This window comes from Rhinolophus sinicus, linkage group LG01, assembly GCF_036562045.2.
Source record: "Rhinolophus sinicus isolate RSC01 linkage group LG01, ASM3656204v1, whole genome shotgun sequence".
In the NCBI taxonomy this organism is placed as follows: Eukaryota; Metazoa; Chordata; class Mammalia; order Chiroptera; family Rhinolophidae; genus Rhinolophus; species Rhinolophus sinicus.
Window position 1 is genome coordinate 186,356,378 of NC_133751.1, and position 18,554 is coordinate 186,374,931.

The following is an 18,554-nucleotide window of genomic DNA, read 5'->3' on the forward strand; positions in this document are numbered from 1 at the left end:
GCGGGGAAACCCCGGCAGGGGGCGGGGCCTGCGGACGCGGCTGGAAGCGTTCTGGAAGTGGTTGGAGCGCGACGCCCGAACCCCGCTGCAGAGGCGCGGCGGCTCCCTGGAGGCGGGTTTCGCGTAGCTCCCGCTTCCTCCTTTCCCCTCCCCAGTGCCAGCCTGGAAAAACATACATACACAACAAAAACACGGCGGGGCGACTTCCCTTCCCTGCTTTGCTATTTCTGTACCACTATGATAGGAAAAACAAAGCGCAGGAGAAAGTCAGGGTGCTTTACGCCCTGCCGCCCGTGCCGTGGCTGCACTGGCTCCTGGCGCCCTGACCATCCCACTCAGCCGCTTGAGGGGCAAGTTTTAACAAAGCGTTGTCACAGTTGCCAAGTCTACTTATCTCCGTGCATTTGCTTTTATTTAGGCTGTGCGTTCAAACCTAAAGTCAATTCTGTACGACCCTCCCTCCGCCCTTGCAAGGGACCCAGAAATAGGGTGACAAACCTGCCGTGGATCCAGCTGTGTCGTTTTATGGTAAAAAAAAAAATCAGGAGCCGCCAGTTCAAGCATTTTTAAATCTGTACAAAGCTGGTTTGAGTGGCGTTGGAGTTCACTCTGTTCTGCGGTAGCACAGTCAAATAAATAAACGGAGTTTTATGTGGAGATAGCTGGCCAAGGACACATAAAAACATCTCTGAGAGTCTTGCACCTGGCCCAGCGCTCCACTTACCACTAAACTACACCCTGCATTTCGCCAGCCACGCACTCAATTTTTATTTATTTATTTATTTTTTTAGACTCAGGACTAAATATAGCTCTTTAGATGATGGATTACAGGATTTCCTAAGTACCTAATTTTCACATGGAATGATTTAGGGGATGAAGTACACTAGAAATTTAGATCCAGAAAGACAATTGCCATTTTATCACCCTTATTAATTGGATAAGATCATGGCGGGGGTGGGGGTAATCCAAGGAATTGGAGTTATAACAAAGCGTAAGATATAACAGAGTACTGGAATTGGAAAATAACCAGCTTGTTACTTACTGATCTTTCTAGTAGATAGTGACTTTACTGCAATATTTTTTTTATGACAAGCTGCATTTATAGGAGAGAATGCGTTTTAATAATTCCTCAGAACAATAGTTTCACCTTCATGTGGGATAAAGGAAGAGTTTGAGGAAATTGATCTACCGTCATTGGAATACAAATTATAAATGAATGATATGTTGTGGCAATTAAATCAACATATATTTGTTGGATGTTTACCATATTCAAAGGGCTGTCCTAGTCCCTGGGAACAGAAATGCAAAAATGAATAAGGCATTAAAATGTTTTATTTTTAATTAACAGGCTGAGAAGTCAGATAAGCATGTGTCAAGATAGCTCAAAGGAAGATTTTATTTTATTTTATTTGAGCTGCATATTTTAAAAAAGACTTTAGGCAGAGAAAGAAAGAAGGCATCAATAGTTCAGGAGATAGTATTTTTGAGTTTGAGTAGAAGTTGTGTATATCATATTATTGGGCTGGAAAAGTACTCTGTCAATTAGATTGAATAAATATTGAATAATTGGAATTCAGATTTTAACCTGAAGGAATTATAGTGCAATGAAATCATGTGAGGATAGTTTTCGCCTATGAAATAATTATCAATTATTAAAATAAATATTCATATATTTGCCAAATGTATGTGATCAGTACTGGATATACAGCAGTAAAAAAAGTTCGTTCCTGCCCTCATGGAATTTATAGTGGATGAGATAGGCATTAAACTTTGTAATTATACAAGTAATAATTCAGAAAGCAATTTTGCATATATTACCTAGTTTGTTCATCACACAACCCCTAGGAGGTAGGCTGTGTCCAATATTCTAGGTTAATTCTTTTATCTTATAGTTAGTCCTGCAGTCCTCCAAATTTGCAGACCTCAAATATTTCAATCTATCAAGACATCATACAAATAAAATTTTCTTATTCCTTTTATATTCAGTTTATGATACTTTAAAAATAATAGGAATTGGGGAGGGAGAGCAGGGGTTGAAAATGCATGCCAGTTTTTCAGAAACTGTAGAATACCAGTGCTCCTTGATACAATAATTGACATACTGAATCATTTGTCAAATGGTTTTCTACATTTATTATTCAATCAAAGCCTGAAAAATGCATGTAGTTATTTTATTTTAAATAAAGCATAAGTCATTATTCAGAAAGGACAGTAAAAGTACATTCTGATTCCAGGAAAAAATATAACAGTGACTAGGAGACTTCAAAAACCAGTGAGAACAAGGAGAAGGGAAGGGCACCATTCTTGCTGACATAATTATTACCTGTCTGGAAGCCCGTAAAAGTGTCCAGGTAAGCTACATTACAATGATTTCATGAGATAAACTTCTTTCCTCAACACTGTTTTTATTCAGTCCTTTCATTCAGGAAACACATGTGCGGCACTTAATAATATACAGCTGACATTGTGATAAATGCTACCGATACAGGAGAAGGATTATGCCCTGGTGTTAAATAGCTCACAATCGAGGATAGGTTACAAGTAGAGCCTTTTCTATCCCCCCTCTCCTGCTCTGTTTTTCTCCATGGCACTTATTACCATCTAACATAACATAGGTTTTGATTCTTTTGTTTTTGTTGTCTTGTCTTCCTATACTAGAATCTTAAGCTCCATGAGGTCAGGCACTTTTTGCTGTTTTGCTCACTGCTGTATCCCCAGAGCCTAGGAGAGGGCCTGGCACATGTAAGTCATCTACACATATTTGTTGCATGAATGTATGCATTTAATTCTCACATTCTGCAAAGTGCATGTTATATTCATTTTCTGGGGGGGAGGGGTAATTAATGAGGTTAAATATTATATTCTAGATTCTCACACTAATAAATGACCAATCTTGGATATGAAGACAGACCTCCCTAGCCAGAGTTCTTTTCTCACTACCTCTCATGGAATAGAAAGCTAGTTTGGAAGCCTGTTCTATTTATTCCTCCATCTTTCCATGCCCACAGCGACTGTCATCCACTGTCATATTTTAGCGTATGTTATTCCTTCTTTTTATGATCATGTTTAGAAAGCGGAGTAGGAGAAGCAGCAGGACTAAAGGTTACAATTCCTATTCAGGACAGATTTAGCTCTAACTAGCCAATATCAGAAGTAGACAAAGGGCATGGTTGGTAGCAAGAGCTATAGGATTCATAGAACCAGGGCAGGATACAAGAGTGGTTAGAACTGACCCATGGCTACAGGGGAGTAAAAAATGACTACCTGTGTACACAAATATTAATAGCACCTTTAGTCCCAATAGCTCCAAATTGGAGACAACCTAAGATCCATCACTTGGTTAAAAGATAAACAAATTGTGTATGTAATGGAATGCTACTCAGGAATAAAAAGAGACAAATTATTGATACATGGAATAACATAGATGAGTCTCAAACAGTATGCTGAAAGAAGCCAGACAAAAAAGACAGTAATTAGTGTACGATTTCATTTATATAAAGTGCTACAAAAAACAAATCTAACCTATAATAACAGAAAGCAGATGAGTGGTTGCTTAACATGGGGTGGAGGGAATTGAGTGAGATGGGTAGAAGGGGTGATGGAAATACTCTATTTCTTAATCATGGTGGAAGTTAAATTGGTGCATGCATTTGTCAAAACTCATCAAAATACTTAAAACAGGTACACATTATTGTATGAGAATTATACTTCAATAAAGTTGATTTTTTAAACAAGGACTCTCAGATGAAGGTTGACTCAGAAGTCCCAAAAGTTTTAGGTCCAAAATATACAGGCAGAAAGATTAAAAACTAATCTGTATCCGTTAGGATGCAGATAGCCTGTGTGAAATACATCCAAAAGCCCAAAATAGTGATGGCTTAAAAACATAAGGATTAATTTTCTCTCTTATAATTTATTTTATTGATTCTAAGACACATTGTTTTTCAGAATTTAACATTTCTGAAATCAGAATAATCTCAGTATTGATACAATAAGAAAGCATTGTATTGGCTTTATTGTCACTGGTGTTTTTCTTAATAGTATGTAAGTAATGGTGCATCTTACTATAAGACTCAATAAAATATGCTTTAAAAAAAGTTTGGAGGTACATGGCCCAGAGCTGATATAACAGCTCCACGAGGTCACCAAAACCTCAGGTTCTTTTCTACTATTCTCTCTGCCTCCATTCTCAAAGTATCCTCATAGTCCCAGATGGCTACTGGAACTCCAGGCATCATCATACCACTTCCCAGGCAGGAGGCAAGAAAAAGAAAGAAGGCAAACAAGGCCTTTAAGCTGCCTCTCCTATCCCTCTCAACAACTCTACAACTTCATTGTACAGATCTATCTAGTTGCAAAAGAGACAAAAATACAACTAAAGTTGAACACTTGTCACTTCCAATAATATAGGGATTATTATTTAGAAAGACAAGGAGAATATATGTTTGTTAGGCAATGGACTCCACCAGTTTCCAAAGCACAATGTCTAAAACTGGTCAGCTAAATGTAACAAGCTGGTTTGGGGTAAGGTCAAGCAAAGACATAGCTAAAATAGATTTTTTTGAACTACAATCCCTTTTTCAGGCTCTTTGGCTGTGCCCAGGATTGTTAAGAATGCTGAACATATTGATGTAATTTGAAGGAATAATGGTGCCTAAGTCTGCAAAGGTAGGTTAGGACCAAAATATGGAAGGCTTTCATGTAAGGTGAAGTAAGGAATGTAAAGTTTATTCTGTAGGTGTTAGTGAAACCATTAAAGAATTTTGCATAAATGAAATGATAAAGGTGTTGTTTTTGTTATTAATCCCATAAATCTTTACACTAAACAGGCATATCCAGAAATATTGGTCAGAAATTGCTACAATTGAAAAAAAAAATCTCAACATTCTGATTCATTTCATATGAGATATAAACATGGTGGCCATTTCCTGGGGTCACTGAATGTGTTACATATATATTGTAACACCAGTTCTATTTCCTCAGTTATGTATCATGTGCAAGAACATATGAACATTGTATTGGTCATGATGGCCATCTTATGATGCAGTAACAAATAACCCCAAACTTACAGTGACTTAACACACAAAAAAGTTTATTTCCATCTCATACAAAGTTTGCTGCAAGTCCAGGTAACTTTTCAAAGCACTTGTCTTCCATATGTTGGATCTGTATTCCATGCTTTGATTTTATGTCACCTCTACAGCACTTTTACAATTGCTGCCACAGAATAAGACATGTCACTTCCATGTATAATCCATTGGCAAGGACTAGTCACCCAGTCCTGCCCAATTACAAGGGAATCAGGAAATGTAAACTTCTCTTTGTGCCCAGAAAGGAGATCTGTGCACTGGTGAATATTGAAACTCTCTTCTACAAAAGTCACATAAACATTTTTTTTTTTAAGTGGCATCAAAAAATGAGACTATGTCTCATTTGAGATATGACAATCTACAGGCACTAATCCCAACAACCAGGATCTAGTTTGTAGTTTTTATAGTAGGTATTTGTTAGTTGCCTTTTGATTTATATTCCCTAATTCCCCTTTCCTAATTTTCCTGCTAGTATTCAGCCCTCCACCCAACTCATGTGCTTTGAGTGAATCTGCTCCTACCTCCATGTCCCAAAGTGGGCCCTACCTGGCTTAAGCCAATTAATACATTCTATTTCCCTTGTCACAATCATTGGTTCAGAGGTGGGCATGGGATGCAAACTAGCCCCATGAAAGTGAATTTCAGCATTTATGCCCAAAATACTAGGTACAAGTCTATTCTCTCACTCTAGACATGAACAAGAAAGCCCATCCCATGGTCCAGTTTAAGAAATAGGTCTACACTATAAATGACAGAACACAGAGATGGAAAGCAAGTGGTAAAGTGTGTCCTTAGTGACAAAGCTAAGATGTTCAGTCAACCAGCTTTGAGTCTGCCCTGAGTTTCCAGTTTTGTGAGCCCTTCCTTAATTTTTTAAGCCAAATTTGATTTGAGCTTTCTGTTTCTTGCAACACAAAAAAATCTATCTAATATAATTTTCTATTGTAAAATGAAACACAACTTCTCTTGGAATATGTTAAGATAAACTTCTGGTGAGTTTAGATTTAAGGAAAAGACTGAAGAAAATGTATTATTTTTAGTAATCAAAATAATTTCAAGAGGGATTTTATGAAACAGAATGTAAAGTAAAATAAATAAACGAATACATTTGGTAATAGCTTGAAACTAGAAAATCCCCACTACAATAAACTGGGGATCTTTGGGGGGAAAAATGGCTGATTTCAGCTATAGGGCAAGAATTGTATGGGATGGGTATGGGAAATTTTGTTGTGCTAGAGAGCAAAGACACTGTCATAAATAACAGGTCATGTCAAAATGACTCAGGATTACATGATGTCTGGTATTTGTCTTAAAATAATCCATGAGTGTAGGGGGCAAATGGGGCTATAGATGACTAAAGCTCCGTCATGAACTGGTAATTGTCAAAGCTGGGCGATGTATATATGGTGGCTTATTATACTATTCTCTGTATTTTTGTATGTTTGATATTTTCCATAATACAAAGGAAAAAGGAAATATAAGAACAAATTTAAAGGGACTCTAACTGGCCTAGGATGAAGCAATTTATGAATCAAAAAGAATGACTGCAATTAATTAAAATACATTAAATTTCCAAAATCCATCAGTCCTTATTAATACTAATAATATCACCCCTATTGGAGGTTGCTGGGGCCTCCACTCATTACTCTGAAAATTGATGAAAGGGAAAAAAAAATCAGGAAGTTATTCTGCCTTTCATTTACAAATTGTATTTCAGGATGTGGTAGCCATGGAGGTATAAATCCCAGATCTCCATTCAAGAAAGAACTTCCTGTTTTGCTGTAAGGAACACAGTTAACTGAGCCTCCAGGTTTTAGCACCTTTAGGATGCATATTAGCTTTAAGCCAAGGCTACCTCTTCCCAGGCAGTCCCCAGAAAATGACTGAGCAGGGAAGAGGAACAAGGGACTGGCCATTCCTGCCAATTGTGGGACTCCACTAATGGGCAGGATTTACTCCAGAGGTCCTCATTGCATAGGGCATAATTTTGTCAGACCTGCTTCACTGTCTAAGGCTCCATTCTCCCTGCCCAATATGACTTCCTTCCCTTTTCATTTTGTACTTCTGTGTCTCAGCTTCTGATTTTGAGAGGGCCCATCAGACATACAGACTGACCAAAAACTTGAAAGTTCTTCTTTATGGAAGTTAATTCAAAAGGAGTTAAAATGTTAGAAAATCAATTTTTAGAACTTCAAATGAAATAATAGATTTTGAAACTAATTCTCAATGGATGTTAAAACCACCAGGTAAAATGTTGACAGGGAATTTTACAGAGGTATCAGACTAATGTTATCTGAATCTACTGATCAATCTCAGTATCACTAAAACTGAGACAACTACATGTTATATGTCTCATGGTGTGATGCAACAGAATATTGAGCCTGTATCTAATTAAGCCTCTAGGTCTAACAATCAGTTTACAAGAAACATAGTAAATAAAGGAATAAATTAGGAATCACCATGAAAAATTAATCAGATAAGTCAATAATGGTAGACAGTCTACAAAATAAATGACTAGGTATTTTCCAACAAATCAATGGCATGGAGGAAAAAGGGAGAAATAATGCCTAACTCATTTTATGAGGTCAGCATTACCCTGATAATAGAATCAGGTAAAGACAGTGCAAGGAAAGAAAATTAGAGCCCAATGTTGCTTATGAACATAGATGCAAAAATTCCTAATAAACTATTATCATACCAAACAATATGTAAAAATTATAATATACAATTACCAAGTGGGATTTATCCTAAGAATGTAAGTTTGGTTCAGTATTCAAGATGCGATCAATGCAATCTGCTATATCAATAGTCTAAAGGAGGAAAACCACATGATTGTATCAATTGATACAATAAAGCAATTGACACAATTCATTATCCATTCATGATAAAAAAATCAAATTATTAAGAATGAATGGAATTTCCTAAACATGATAAAGGGAAATTCCAAAAAAATCTACTTTAAAAAATCATACTTAATGTGAAAACCTAATGCTTTTCCCCTAAGGTAAGGAAAAAACAAGGATGTCCATTCTCAACATTCCTATTCAACATTGTAGTAGAAGTTCTAGTCACAATAAAAGAGAAAAAAACCGAAGCAGGAAGAAAAGAAGGAAAGAAGGGAGGGAGGGAGAGAAGGAGGGAAGGAAGGAAGGAAGGAAGGAAGGAAGGAAGGAAGGAAGGAAGGAAGGAAGGAAGGAAGGAAAAGAAAAAGAAATGAAAGGCCTATATGAGGTCTGACAATTAAGAACTTGTTGCAACAATGTTGCTAACCTTTTTGATATCGGGATTATTCTTTATGAATTTGTAACAACTGGACAGTTAACCAAGTTTACTATTTGAAAGTGCTGAAAAGACTACATGAAAAAGTTAGATGACCTGAACTTTTCACCAACAATTCATGGCTCTTGCATCACGACAATGCACCAGCTCACATGGCACTTCCTGTGAGGGAGTTTTTAGCCAGTAAACAAATAACTGTATTGGAACACCCTCCCTACTCACCTGATCTGGCCCTCAATGACTTCTTTCTTCACCCGAAGATAAAGGAAATATTGAAAGGAAGATGTTTTGATGACATTTAGGACATCAATGGTAATATGATGAGAGCTTTGATGGTCATTCCAGAAAAAGAGTTCCAATATTGCTTTGAAGGGTGGACTAGGTGCTGGCATCGGTGCATAACTTCCCAAGGGGAGTACTTCGAAGGTGACCATAGTGATATTCAGCAATGAGGTATTCAGCACTTTTTCTGGGGTTAGTTTGCGAACTTAATTGTCAGACTTCGTAGATTAAAAAGGAATAAAATTGGCCCTATTCATGGATGATATTTTCTATGTAGAAAATCCCAAGTTATCTACAAAAACCTCTTAGAATTAATAAGTGATTTTAGCAAACCATAGGATGCAAGGCCAACAAACATCAGTTACATTAGCAATAGACAATTGTAAACCAGAATTAGACATTAATACATTTTACAGTAGCTACCAAAATAAAACAAAATACTTAAGTGTAAATATAACAAAATATGTATAGTGTCTTTATATTGAAAACTACAAAATGCTGAAGAAATAAATCAGAGAAGACCTAATAAATTGAGACATTCCCTGTTCATGGATTGGAAGACTCAACACAGCGTAAGTGGAAATACCCTCCAAAGAGATTTACAGATTTACTCTAATTCCAATAAAAACACCGGCAGTGTTTTTTCTTTTTGTAAATATAGACAAGTTGATTCAAAAATTTGTGCCAAAAGCAAAGGAATTTGAATGGCCAATACAATTCTGAAAAAAAAAAAAAAAAAAAGGATAACATTGGAGGAATTCCATAATCTGATTTTAAGACTTCCTATAAACATACTGTAGCCAAGACCGCATAGTATTGGCAAAGGAGGAGATACATAGATCAGTAAAACAGTACAGGGTCCAGAAGAGACCCAATATGGTCAATTGATTTTTTACTAAAGTGCAAAGGCAATTCAATGAAGAAAAGGAGACTCTTTTCAACAAATAGTGTTGGAAGAATTAGACTAACTGTATGTCAAAAAGTGAACCTCCACGTAAATTTCACATCTTATAAAAATTACTAAATGGAACACAGATCTAAATGAACAACATACAACATAAAGTTCTCAAAAGAAAACATAGGAGAAAAACTTTATGACTTGAATTTGGGCTTAGAGTTCTTAGATATGATACCAAATGCATGATACAGAAAAGAAAAATAAATAAATTGGAATTCATCAAAATTAAAAACTTTTGCTCTTATAGAACACACTGTTAAGAGAATAAAAGGACTATAGCTACATATAGAGAAAATATTTACAAATCCACGTATCTGACAAAGAACTTGCATCTGGGGGAACAGCCAGAGCCTGACGACCTTACACCCTGCCACCTAGGCCACACAGGCAAGGCTCGAAGGACAGCTGAATCTCAACAGAATGCCTGCAACCCTCCTGGAACATGGGAGACTTGTGAGGTGCTGCTACAAGGCCATTTTTCACTTGCTTCCCTATACCAAAGAGGTCGTCGGGAGACATTTTCTTATTGTTTAAAATGTTCTGATGGGGCTGAGGCTTTCTGCCTTACCACCCTGAAGGCACACTTGCAGCTATAAAACTGCTTAGTAGCATCATGGAATGGGTTCCTCAGCAACAGAGTGTCTCATCGCTCCTGCTGTAGTCTTCTGGCCTCTTGTTTCATTGTCATCCTGTGCAATGGCCACAAAGAGCTGATACCTTTGGCGACTTGTCTGTTTCACTCTCTATGTAGGCTGTAAAGTGAGTCTCAAAAAGGCTCCTTGTTCCTTTACTGGCTGAATCTGTCAGCCTGGCTTTGCCTGGCTTGACAGTGTTGAAATATATAAAGAATTCTTGAAGTTCACTATAAAAAACAAAAAAACAAGCAAACCAACTGAAATAGACCATTTGCCAAAGAAGATATCTAGAAGACAAACATGCACATTTAAAGCTCGTTATCATTATCATTAAACATTAGGGAAATGCAAATGAAAACCATAATGAGCTACCACAACATACCTATTAGAACAAAATAAAATTAAAAAAATACAAGTGCTGGAGAAGATGCAGAGCAATTGGAACTCTTACTTTGTTGGTAGCAAGACAAAATGATAGACACTGGAAAAACAGCTTGTCAATTTCTTTTCTTTCTTTGTTTCTTTGTTTCTTTCTTTGTTTCTTTCTTTGTTTCTTTGTTTCTTGCTTTCTTGCTTTCTTTCTTAATTGGGGAATATTGGGGAACAGTGTGTTTTTCCAGGATGTTAAGTCATCATTTTTCAATCTAGTTGTGGGGGGCACAGCTCAGCTCCAAGTCAGATCATTATTTTTCAATTTTTTCAGTCTTGTTGTGAGGGCACAGCTCACTGGCTCATGTGGGACTCAAACTGCTGACCTTGGTGTTATGAACACCACAGTCCAACCACTGAGACAACCGGTCGACCACCGACGCTCAGCTCCAAAGACTTAGGAGACAATATAAAAATGTGCAATTTGTTGGCCTTGTTTGGATCCCGATTTGAACTAGCCACAAAAGGCACTGATACAACCAAGAAAAATTTAATGTTAATTTGGAACTATGTGTTAAATTTAAGTTTTTAAAGTATGATAATGGCCTTGTAGTTATGTGAAAAAAACAAACAAAAAAACACAAAAAACAAAAAATCTTCATCAGTTAGAAATACATGTATACATAAGAGATAGGATTAAATCTGGGATTTGCTTTAAAATAATTGAGAAAAAAAGTGGGGGAGATACATTGGCAAATGTTGAAGCTCGAGGTTCATTATACAATCTTCCCATTTTTGAGTATGTTTGAAGTTTTCTGTAACAATTTTCTTAAAAATGGAAAATTAGAATTCAAAAATAGAGTAGAACTTCTTTTCAACAAGTATTATAAAGCAGTAGACATGATAGGCCTATAGTTGGTTTCCATCTCAATGTCAAATCTTTCCAATGACTCCAAATAAATAAATGCTGTGTATGCCAAAAATAATACTGACCTATGAAAAAATTTAGTATCCTAGAAATCTTATACCTGTGCAGTAACCTACTAAAATTACTAGATTAGTGAAGATTGCAGTTAGATTTTACAGTAGCAATTCAAAACAGTTTTTCTTACATCTTGTCTTTTCAATGACACTATCAAAGAAATTAGGGCAAAAATAATTTTAAAGCAATAACTATGATTCTAAAAATCTCAGACGCAAACCAAAATTACTCAAGCTTTTTGATTCTCATTAATTATTTACACACTGTGGCTTTCTTGCTGTGTTGGTCCAATCTGTTCTTTTGAGCACTATTATTATTTATCATTTCTTGAGCACTTTGCACTGTGTGAGATACAGACGATAAACTCCCTCCCTAGGAAACAGCAATCAAAGCCACACAAACAAAACACAACGATTAGCTATTTAAGAAATGAAAACCAAATGAAAGGGTAAGAAGCACATTCTGAACTCCCTATTTTGCTTTCAGTTTTAAGCTCATGACACAACCTATGTTTCTTTTGAGGGTGCAAAACTACAATAGTTGGCAAGATAAGCAACACATTTAGAAGAGATAGAAAATGTCCCAGCGATCATTCCAAGATAGTATCTTACCTTAGAAATCCTTTCACTTTCTTGTATATAAAAATTACTAGAACCTATTCCTAGCTCTAGTGAACTGTAATAGCTTTGTGCATGTGTGTGTATGATTTAGGTCTGCCCAGCAGACTTCTCTGTTCCCTTTCTTTTAATACTATCACTCTGCTCCAGGAACTGTTTCTCTCAGTCTCTGTGCTCCTGATGGGACTGTCAATCACAGTGCTCCTTTCCCCTACCTTATAATGACATTATGCTCCGGGATGTGATCCTGGAGCAGCCCAAGGTCATTTTTATAGGCCCTGTAATGAAATTTCTCTGCAGTGTCCATTAGGCCAATTTACAAAGAAAGGTAAAAATAAGTGTGTACAGTGTAAGTGCTGGCAGGCTTAAACCCTAAAATCAGGCCCCTGAGACCCTAGTACCCACAGTTGTTTAGATTGCATGAGCTACGGCCACAATCCTTTTAAGCTAGCACATTCACTTTTGGCTTACGATGGTGTGAATTGGGTTTCTTTTGTCATTTGCACCTGAAAGAATCCTGAGAGGTTAAATAAATTACCATGGGTCCTAAATGGTAGCGTTATCATTCAAACGCACTTTTGTCTACCACTACATAATAGGTTTTCCCTACTATGTTAACTTACTTTATATTCTACAGATGTTGTATTCCTAAAATCTAGTTTCCTTTAAGAATGGGAAAGGAAGAGAAAGAGGCTGAGGGGTGAGGGTTGATCCATCTAATCGTATATTGTTTCCTGATAGTATGAGGGAAGTGAAAGCTGCTAATACGGTATACTACCTAATAAAAATTTACTTTAACCCATTTGGTATGGATATTTAATGCAAATGAGCAAGAACTCAAGCTGGCAATCAAATAAATTACCCAAGAGCAAGTCAGGTGTATAATTCTAGGAATGGTATGAAAGTATTTTCTCTTCCCTCTGCTCTGTCCAATCATACTGGTTGAATTAAAAAATAGTGTTTAATACCAACAACACCAAATAAAATGTTTAGGCTTTCTAAATTGAAAAAGAATACATATTTCTTTCCTTATAAAAACTACTTTATTCACTGTCTCACCAGTATATGCAAAGAAAAACAAGTACCGAAATGATGCCAACTGTTTACAAATTAAATTGATGCTTTGTTTTTTTGATAATAATTACTTTTAGTTTCAAATCAAACATCGTTTCCTTTCTTTCCTATTTTAAATGCTTACTTTATTCCTTTTATGGCACTTATCATGATTTGAACTTGTTTATTTATTTACTTCTTTATTTATTATAACTTATTTGTTTATTCATCCATTAGCAGGAATCTTGCCAAGTTTCATTTGCCATCATATTTTTAACAGCCTGGAGTGTAGAAGACCTAAAGAATTTGTTAAATTAATTTAAAAAATACACTGTTCTAAAATAAAAGTCACTATTTTGATACTTACACAATATACCAATATCTTAAAACTAAAGGATAATGAATTATTCTGTATTCTTCTGTAAAACTGGGATGGGAATCTGTTGAAAGCCCAAGTGTCAGTGGATGAGAGAACCAATGACTTCTCTAGTGGGGTTAGGCAAATGCTTAGCTAAGTGGAAGGATTCCTGCTTCAACTACAGCAGCCCTTCATTCATCAGCATTTTAAGGGACTCTACACAAACTTTTGTTTGAAGACACGGTTCCATGACTTAAGAACAGAGACTTAGGGTAGAGGGGTAGAATTCCACTGTTCTGGGGCATTTCAAACAAAACATAGCTGAAACTATTTTGTATTCTAAATTATGTTTCTTTTCCTTTCAATGTCAATGTGCTGTATTATTATTGTTTTTATAGTATAAGAACAAAATTATTTCTGCCTCAATTTTAAACATTTAATAAATTATGGGTTTTTTTCAGAATTTTAGGGATAAGTGAAACACCTAAGGCTTGTAAAATAAGAAAATCTTTGCCTTTAAACTATATATAAAATTAAAATTTAAACTTTATGTAGGAGAATTTTAGAATCTTTGGATGCAAAGTTTTCTCCTCCCACTGTGTTAATCTTATATTTGCTTTTGATTTCTTTCTCTATAGGAAAGCAGACAAAAACATGTTTAGTGTTTCCTCCCTCTCCAGGTTGCATTTTATTTTGAGTAGATTTAAAACCAGATTAGTTGTAATAGGATTCCAGGATGTGGGCAGATGTCTATTTGTCACTGATGATCTCTTTTGCAATCAGCTCCTTCATTATTTCATTGGTACCACCATAGATTGGCTGAAGTCGGGCATCCACATAAGCTCTGGATAAATCAGAAGATGATTGAATGAATAAATAAAAGATATTAGAAATTATAAATATTTTCTCACTATGTAACTATTAATTACTTTAAAGTATTCATTTAATGAAATCCAAACAATAAAAGTTTTTCATAAATTTTTTTTCAGTATGGCATTCATCCTCGATTGTATTAATTACAGAATTCTATTAAGATAGTGATCATCTATCAATATAGCTTTGTTTTAGTTTGCTTGAAGAGATTACAAATTCAAAATAACATTTATAGGTTTGTTTTGTTTGATTTAATTTTGTAAAAGTCAGCACATATGGTATGTTTCTTAAAAGGCCAATTTAGATTTAGAAATGGATGGAATGTTTTAATTTCTTGCTATCTTTAATGTTTTCCAAGGAAGTTGAAGTCCACTAGTTTTGTAGAAAACAAAAGAGAAAAGAGTGTATATATTTTCTAACATCCCTTTATATTTCCACCACCACTGCTGCCGTCAGGGGTGTAAAATGATGCTTTAGAAAATATTACTTCTCACAAAGTTAACAAGTAACTTATTTCTTGGAAATGGTTAATAGTCACCCCAGTAATGTATGAGGTTAAAATCCTGAGTGGCTGAATTCACTGGCACAAAAAAATAGAAAAAATGTTATCAAAAATGTACTTTTGGTAGCAATGACAATAACCATGATGCTGTATAGTTGTTTTTACCTTTTCTCGTCTCATTTTATCCTCTCAGCTCTGGGATCAGGGAGAATAAATATTGTATTGTTTTGCAGGTAAAGGAACTGAGGTGCAGAGAAGTTAATACATTTACTCATTAATAGTTTCTATTTAATGCTCAAATAACAAATGAGCAGCAGACTGGGATGAGAAGGTAGGTATCCTGCCATTTTTGGCAAGTATCTTTTTTATTACATCACAATATTTTCATTGACCCAGGAATGCAGAGCTAGTTATTGAGCTTTGGACTTTCTAGTAGACAAACTCAAAGGCATTTCTTTTTCAAGCATAAAATGTTTTTGTTTTTTTTTAATTGAATTTTTGAGACAAATTAAATGCGCCAGCTCTCTAGAAACGTAACCTATTCTGGATTTATCTTTCTCCACATTTCATCATGGGACCTTGCAAAGAGTAAGTAGTCAATAAATATTTACAGATTTGATTTACTGTATTACAAAGGAATTTTATTGTCTCAATACCTACTGTCTAGAGAAACTTGAAAATCTAGAGACATTTGTGTTTTCAAATATATATTTTTTTCTGTTGAACAGATTCCATTGTTGTCCACAAAATCCAGCCCCTGCATTGAGAGGATCTACCTGGCATTTCAGACTACTAAAGCAATCTCAATGCTTTTAGACATTTTTGGACTGGGTTGGGCACTTTTTTCCATTACAGAAATTCCAATGGAATAAGTAACGACAGAGATCAGTAGACCTTTTATAGGTTACTAATTAAATTCAGTCATCAACTAAAATTAACAGAGAAAGGCAGCAGAATGAATGTTTAACCGCACAAATGATGAAGCTCTGTGTCTCAGGCTGCTCTTCCCTGCATGGCAGCGAAATCTTGAAATGGCAAAGCTTAAGCCTCACTTCTCACAGGTCCCAAGCCTAGTGATTAAGACTGAAATAAATGCATTCTTAAGAGCAGTTATTTAAAAAGAAACAAAAAACAAATAAAATGAAACAAAACAAAAAGCACCTCTTTTTCTATGAAACCAAGACTCAGCAACACACAAACACACACACAAAGACTATATATAGCTTAATATGAGGATATAAGAAACGCACTTAGATTTTTTTTCTATTAAATCACAGTCTGTACACATCCACACACTAATGTGTCCAATCAGTTTTTTCTGATACTATCTACTATTCTCTCTTGTTATAAGAAGTTCCTTCTCTACGTCTTTGGGGAGAGAAATAGCAATCTAGTTTAAAAGTTCATACAATCTTTGAAGTAACAAGCTGGCCAAGAAAGGGATTATTATTCCTGAAAGGAAATATAAGTCTCTCAAACTGAAACCAGGGATTTCAAATACTAAGCCATCAAGCTACCATTTTTTGCTTGCTAATGACCTGAAGGAATAGCTTCTGAGAAAACAGAGGCCAAGACTTATACTCAGTCCTGGGCTATGTAGATGGCTGACTGCTCTTCACCTAATACGTCTTCCTTAGAACCCGGAACTAAACCAGACAAACACTGAGCCACCACATGTCTACTTTCCCAGCAGCAGTTGTAACAGCACAGTTAAGTAAAAAAAATATAAACATCCATTATTATATTACTTTCCTAACATCGTGAATTATTGTGAATAGAGGGGTTAATATTGTGAATAAAACATGAAAATGTTCAGGAAAAATTTCAGTGATAATTTAATTTGTGCTACCATAACTCGATGTTTACTTTTGATTTCCTGACTATATAGAGATAAAAAAACAAATCTGCTTTTGATGAAAGTCCTGTTTGAAGTAGTTCTAAAAGGATATACCAAAATCCAAGTTCAAGGATTGATTAAAAAAAAATCGTTTAGCTACTTCATGCCTACAGTCACAAAAAAGGGAAAAAGCCCTACTTATAGCTGAGTTTTTATAAAAGGTTGTAAATGATATACACCGAGATTAAAACATTCTGAGCTGCCCAATAGCTACAGAAAATGAGTCAATTATATGTATAACCTGAATAACTATGGTTAGTCAAAAATAAAACATTATTCAACTATTAAAAATGTGATATTAGTCCGCTGTATAATAAGTCAAATAAAGCCAAGTATCAAGCTTTAGTATATTGACCTCTTCACTCTCTTTAAAAGTGAAATCCTAGTGGTGAGCAGATAACATAAAGCTGTTTCCATCTTCTTGAATACATTGTGTAGTCAGTTGAAAAATACAAAGATTTTGCACCTCCTTTCCCTCTATACTCAACGAACTATGTACAGTGATTTTCCTTTCTCTTTACATCATCCAGAAGAGTGTAACAGAACAGCGATACTCACTTTGCAATTGGGTACTCCCACATGTATCCCCAGCCTCCATGGAGCTGTACACAGTCATAAGCTACCCTGTTTTGTACCTCAGATGCCCTAAATGACCGAAATAAAAAGCAGAAAAGGAACATTTGAAATGGATTTGCACGAGGTGCTTCACAATCAGGAAACAAATTATTTATGAAATGCATACATTTATCAAACAATTTAAACTAGGTATATTAGCCAACCAGAGATATCACTGTAATTGTGTGTAAATTACATATGAAATAAATCTCAGGAGAATTTTCACGATAATGAATACTTTATCAATTACATTTCTGGCTGGGTTTTTATTAAGAATAGAAACAAAATATGGAAAGCGTAGACTATTCGGTTTGGGCCATTTAAGGCCTGAAAAAAATGCAGTAAAAAATTTGGACTTGATCTAATTTATTTAGATTCTCTATAATGATCTAAGTTAATGATATAGTTATACAGCCATCTAGTTCCTTTTCCTTTTGTAATACGTCTCTTTTTTTTTTCTTCCCCCAAAGATGTCACTTCCTACCAGAGGGCTACAATTTTCAATTCCAGTAACTGTGGAAAAAAATTATTTTTAGGGTTTTCAGAAATAAACGAAAGTAAAAGTGAAAATCTATGAGGGCACACTACTATTAAAGTACATGCCATCATATAGGAAACTTATTCATGATTATTTGGGAATTATTGTTCCTGAAGTATAGGTATATTGATATGAACTTCTTGAGAAATATTCTTTTCTGATCTTATCACAATAATTTTAATTATTATTAAAACCTGTCAGATAACTGGTAGGGATTTCATTCACCTTAATGTAAAAATATGTTAGGTCAAAATTCTTTTCAACTTATTTTTCAATAGCGGGAAACATAAAGCAAAGGTAAGCATTTTCCTATTTAAAATAATGTTTAACTCAAGCCATAGGACAGGGGAAGATGATTCCTAAGAAACACATTCAATATAATGATTAACAGACAAGACTCAGGGGCAACAGTATTTGGAATTCTATAAATTTTTTGTGTTTGGCAAGTATTTTAATGAAATATTTACTGGGCTATAACTAGTTCTTTCCTCTGCTTCAAAATGGAA

At 35.3% G+C, this 18,554-nt stretch overlaps 2 protein-coding genes across 4 annotated transcripts in view; both read right to left on the reverse strand.

Annotated features, from left to right (window-relative positions):
- KANSL1L (KAT8 regulatory NSL complex subunit 1 like) overlaps positions 1–628 on the reverse strand; it is a 101,834-nt gene extending 101,206 nt beyond the window's left edge. Inside the window, 1 exon segment of the mRNA XM_074312574.1 lies at positions 499–628. The gene's annotated coding sequence lies outside the window, so the exon portion shown is untranslated.
- Positions 629–2,109: 1,481 nt separating this feature from the next.
- Positions 2,110–18,554, reverse strand: part of ACADL (acyl-CoA dehydrogenase long chain) — a 44,409-nt gene continuing 27,964 nt past the window's right edge. Inside the window, exons 10-12 of one of the 3 annotated variants that reach the window (XR_012489612.1) lie at positions 17,454–17,540; positions 15,972–16,081; positions 14,281–14,467 (exon numbers count right to left, since the gene is read on the reverse strand). Coding sequence is in view for 2 of the 3 variants with exons in the window: in XM_074312579.1 (XP_074168680.1) it covers positions 10,294–10,471; positions 17,454–17,540 (265 nt within the window). In the remaining variant the exon portion in view is untranslated. Of the gene's footprint in view, positions 10,472–14,280; positions 14,468–15,971; positions 16,082–17,453; positions 17,541–18,554 lie in introns of those variants that run through there. The other 2 variants (XM_074312579.1, XM_019727007.2) reach the window with 2 other exon arrangements.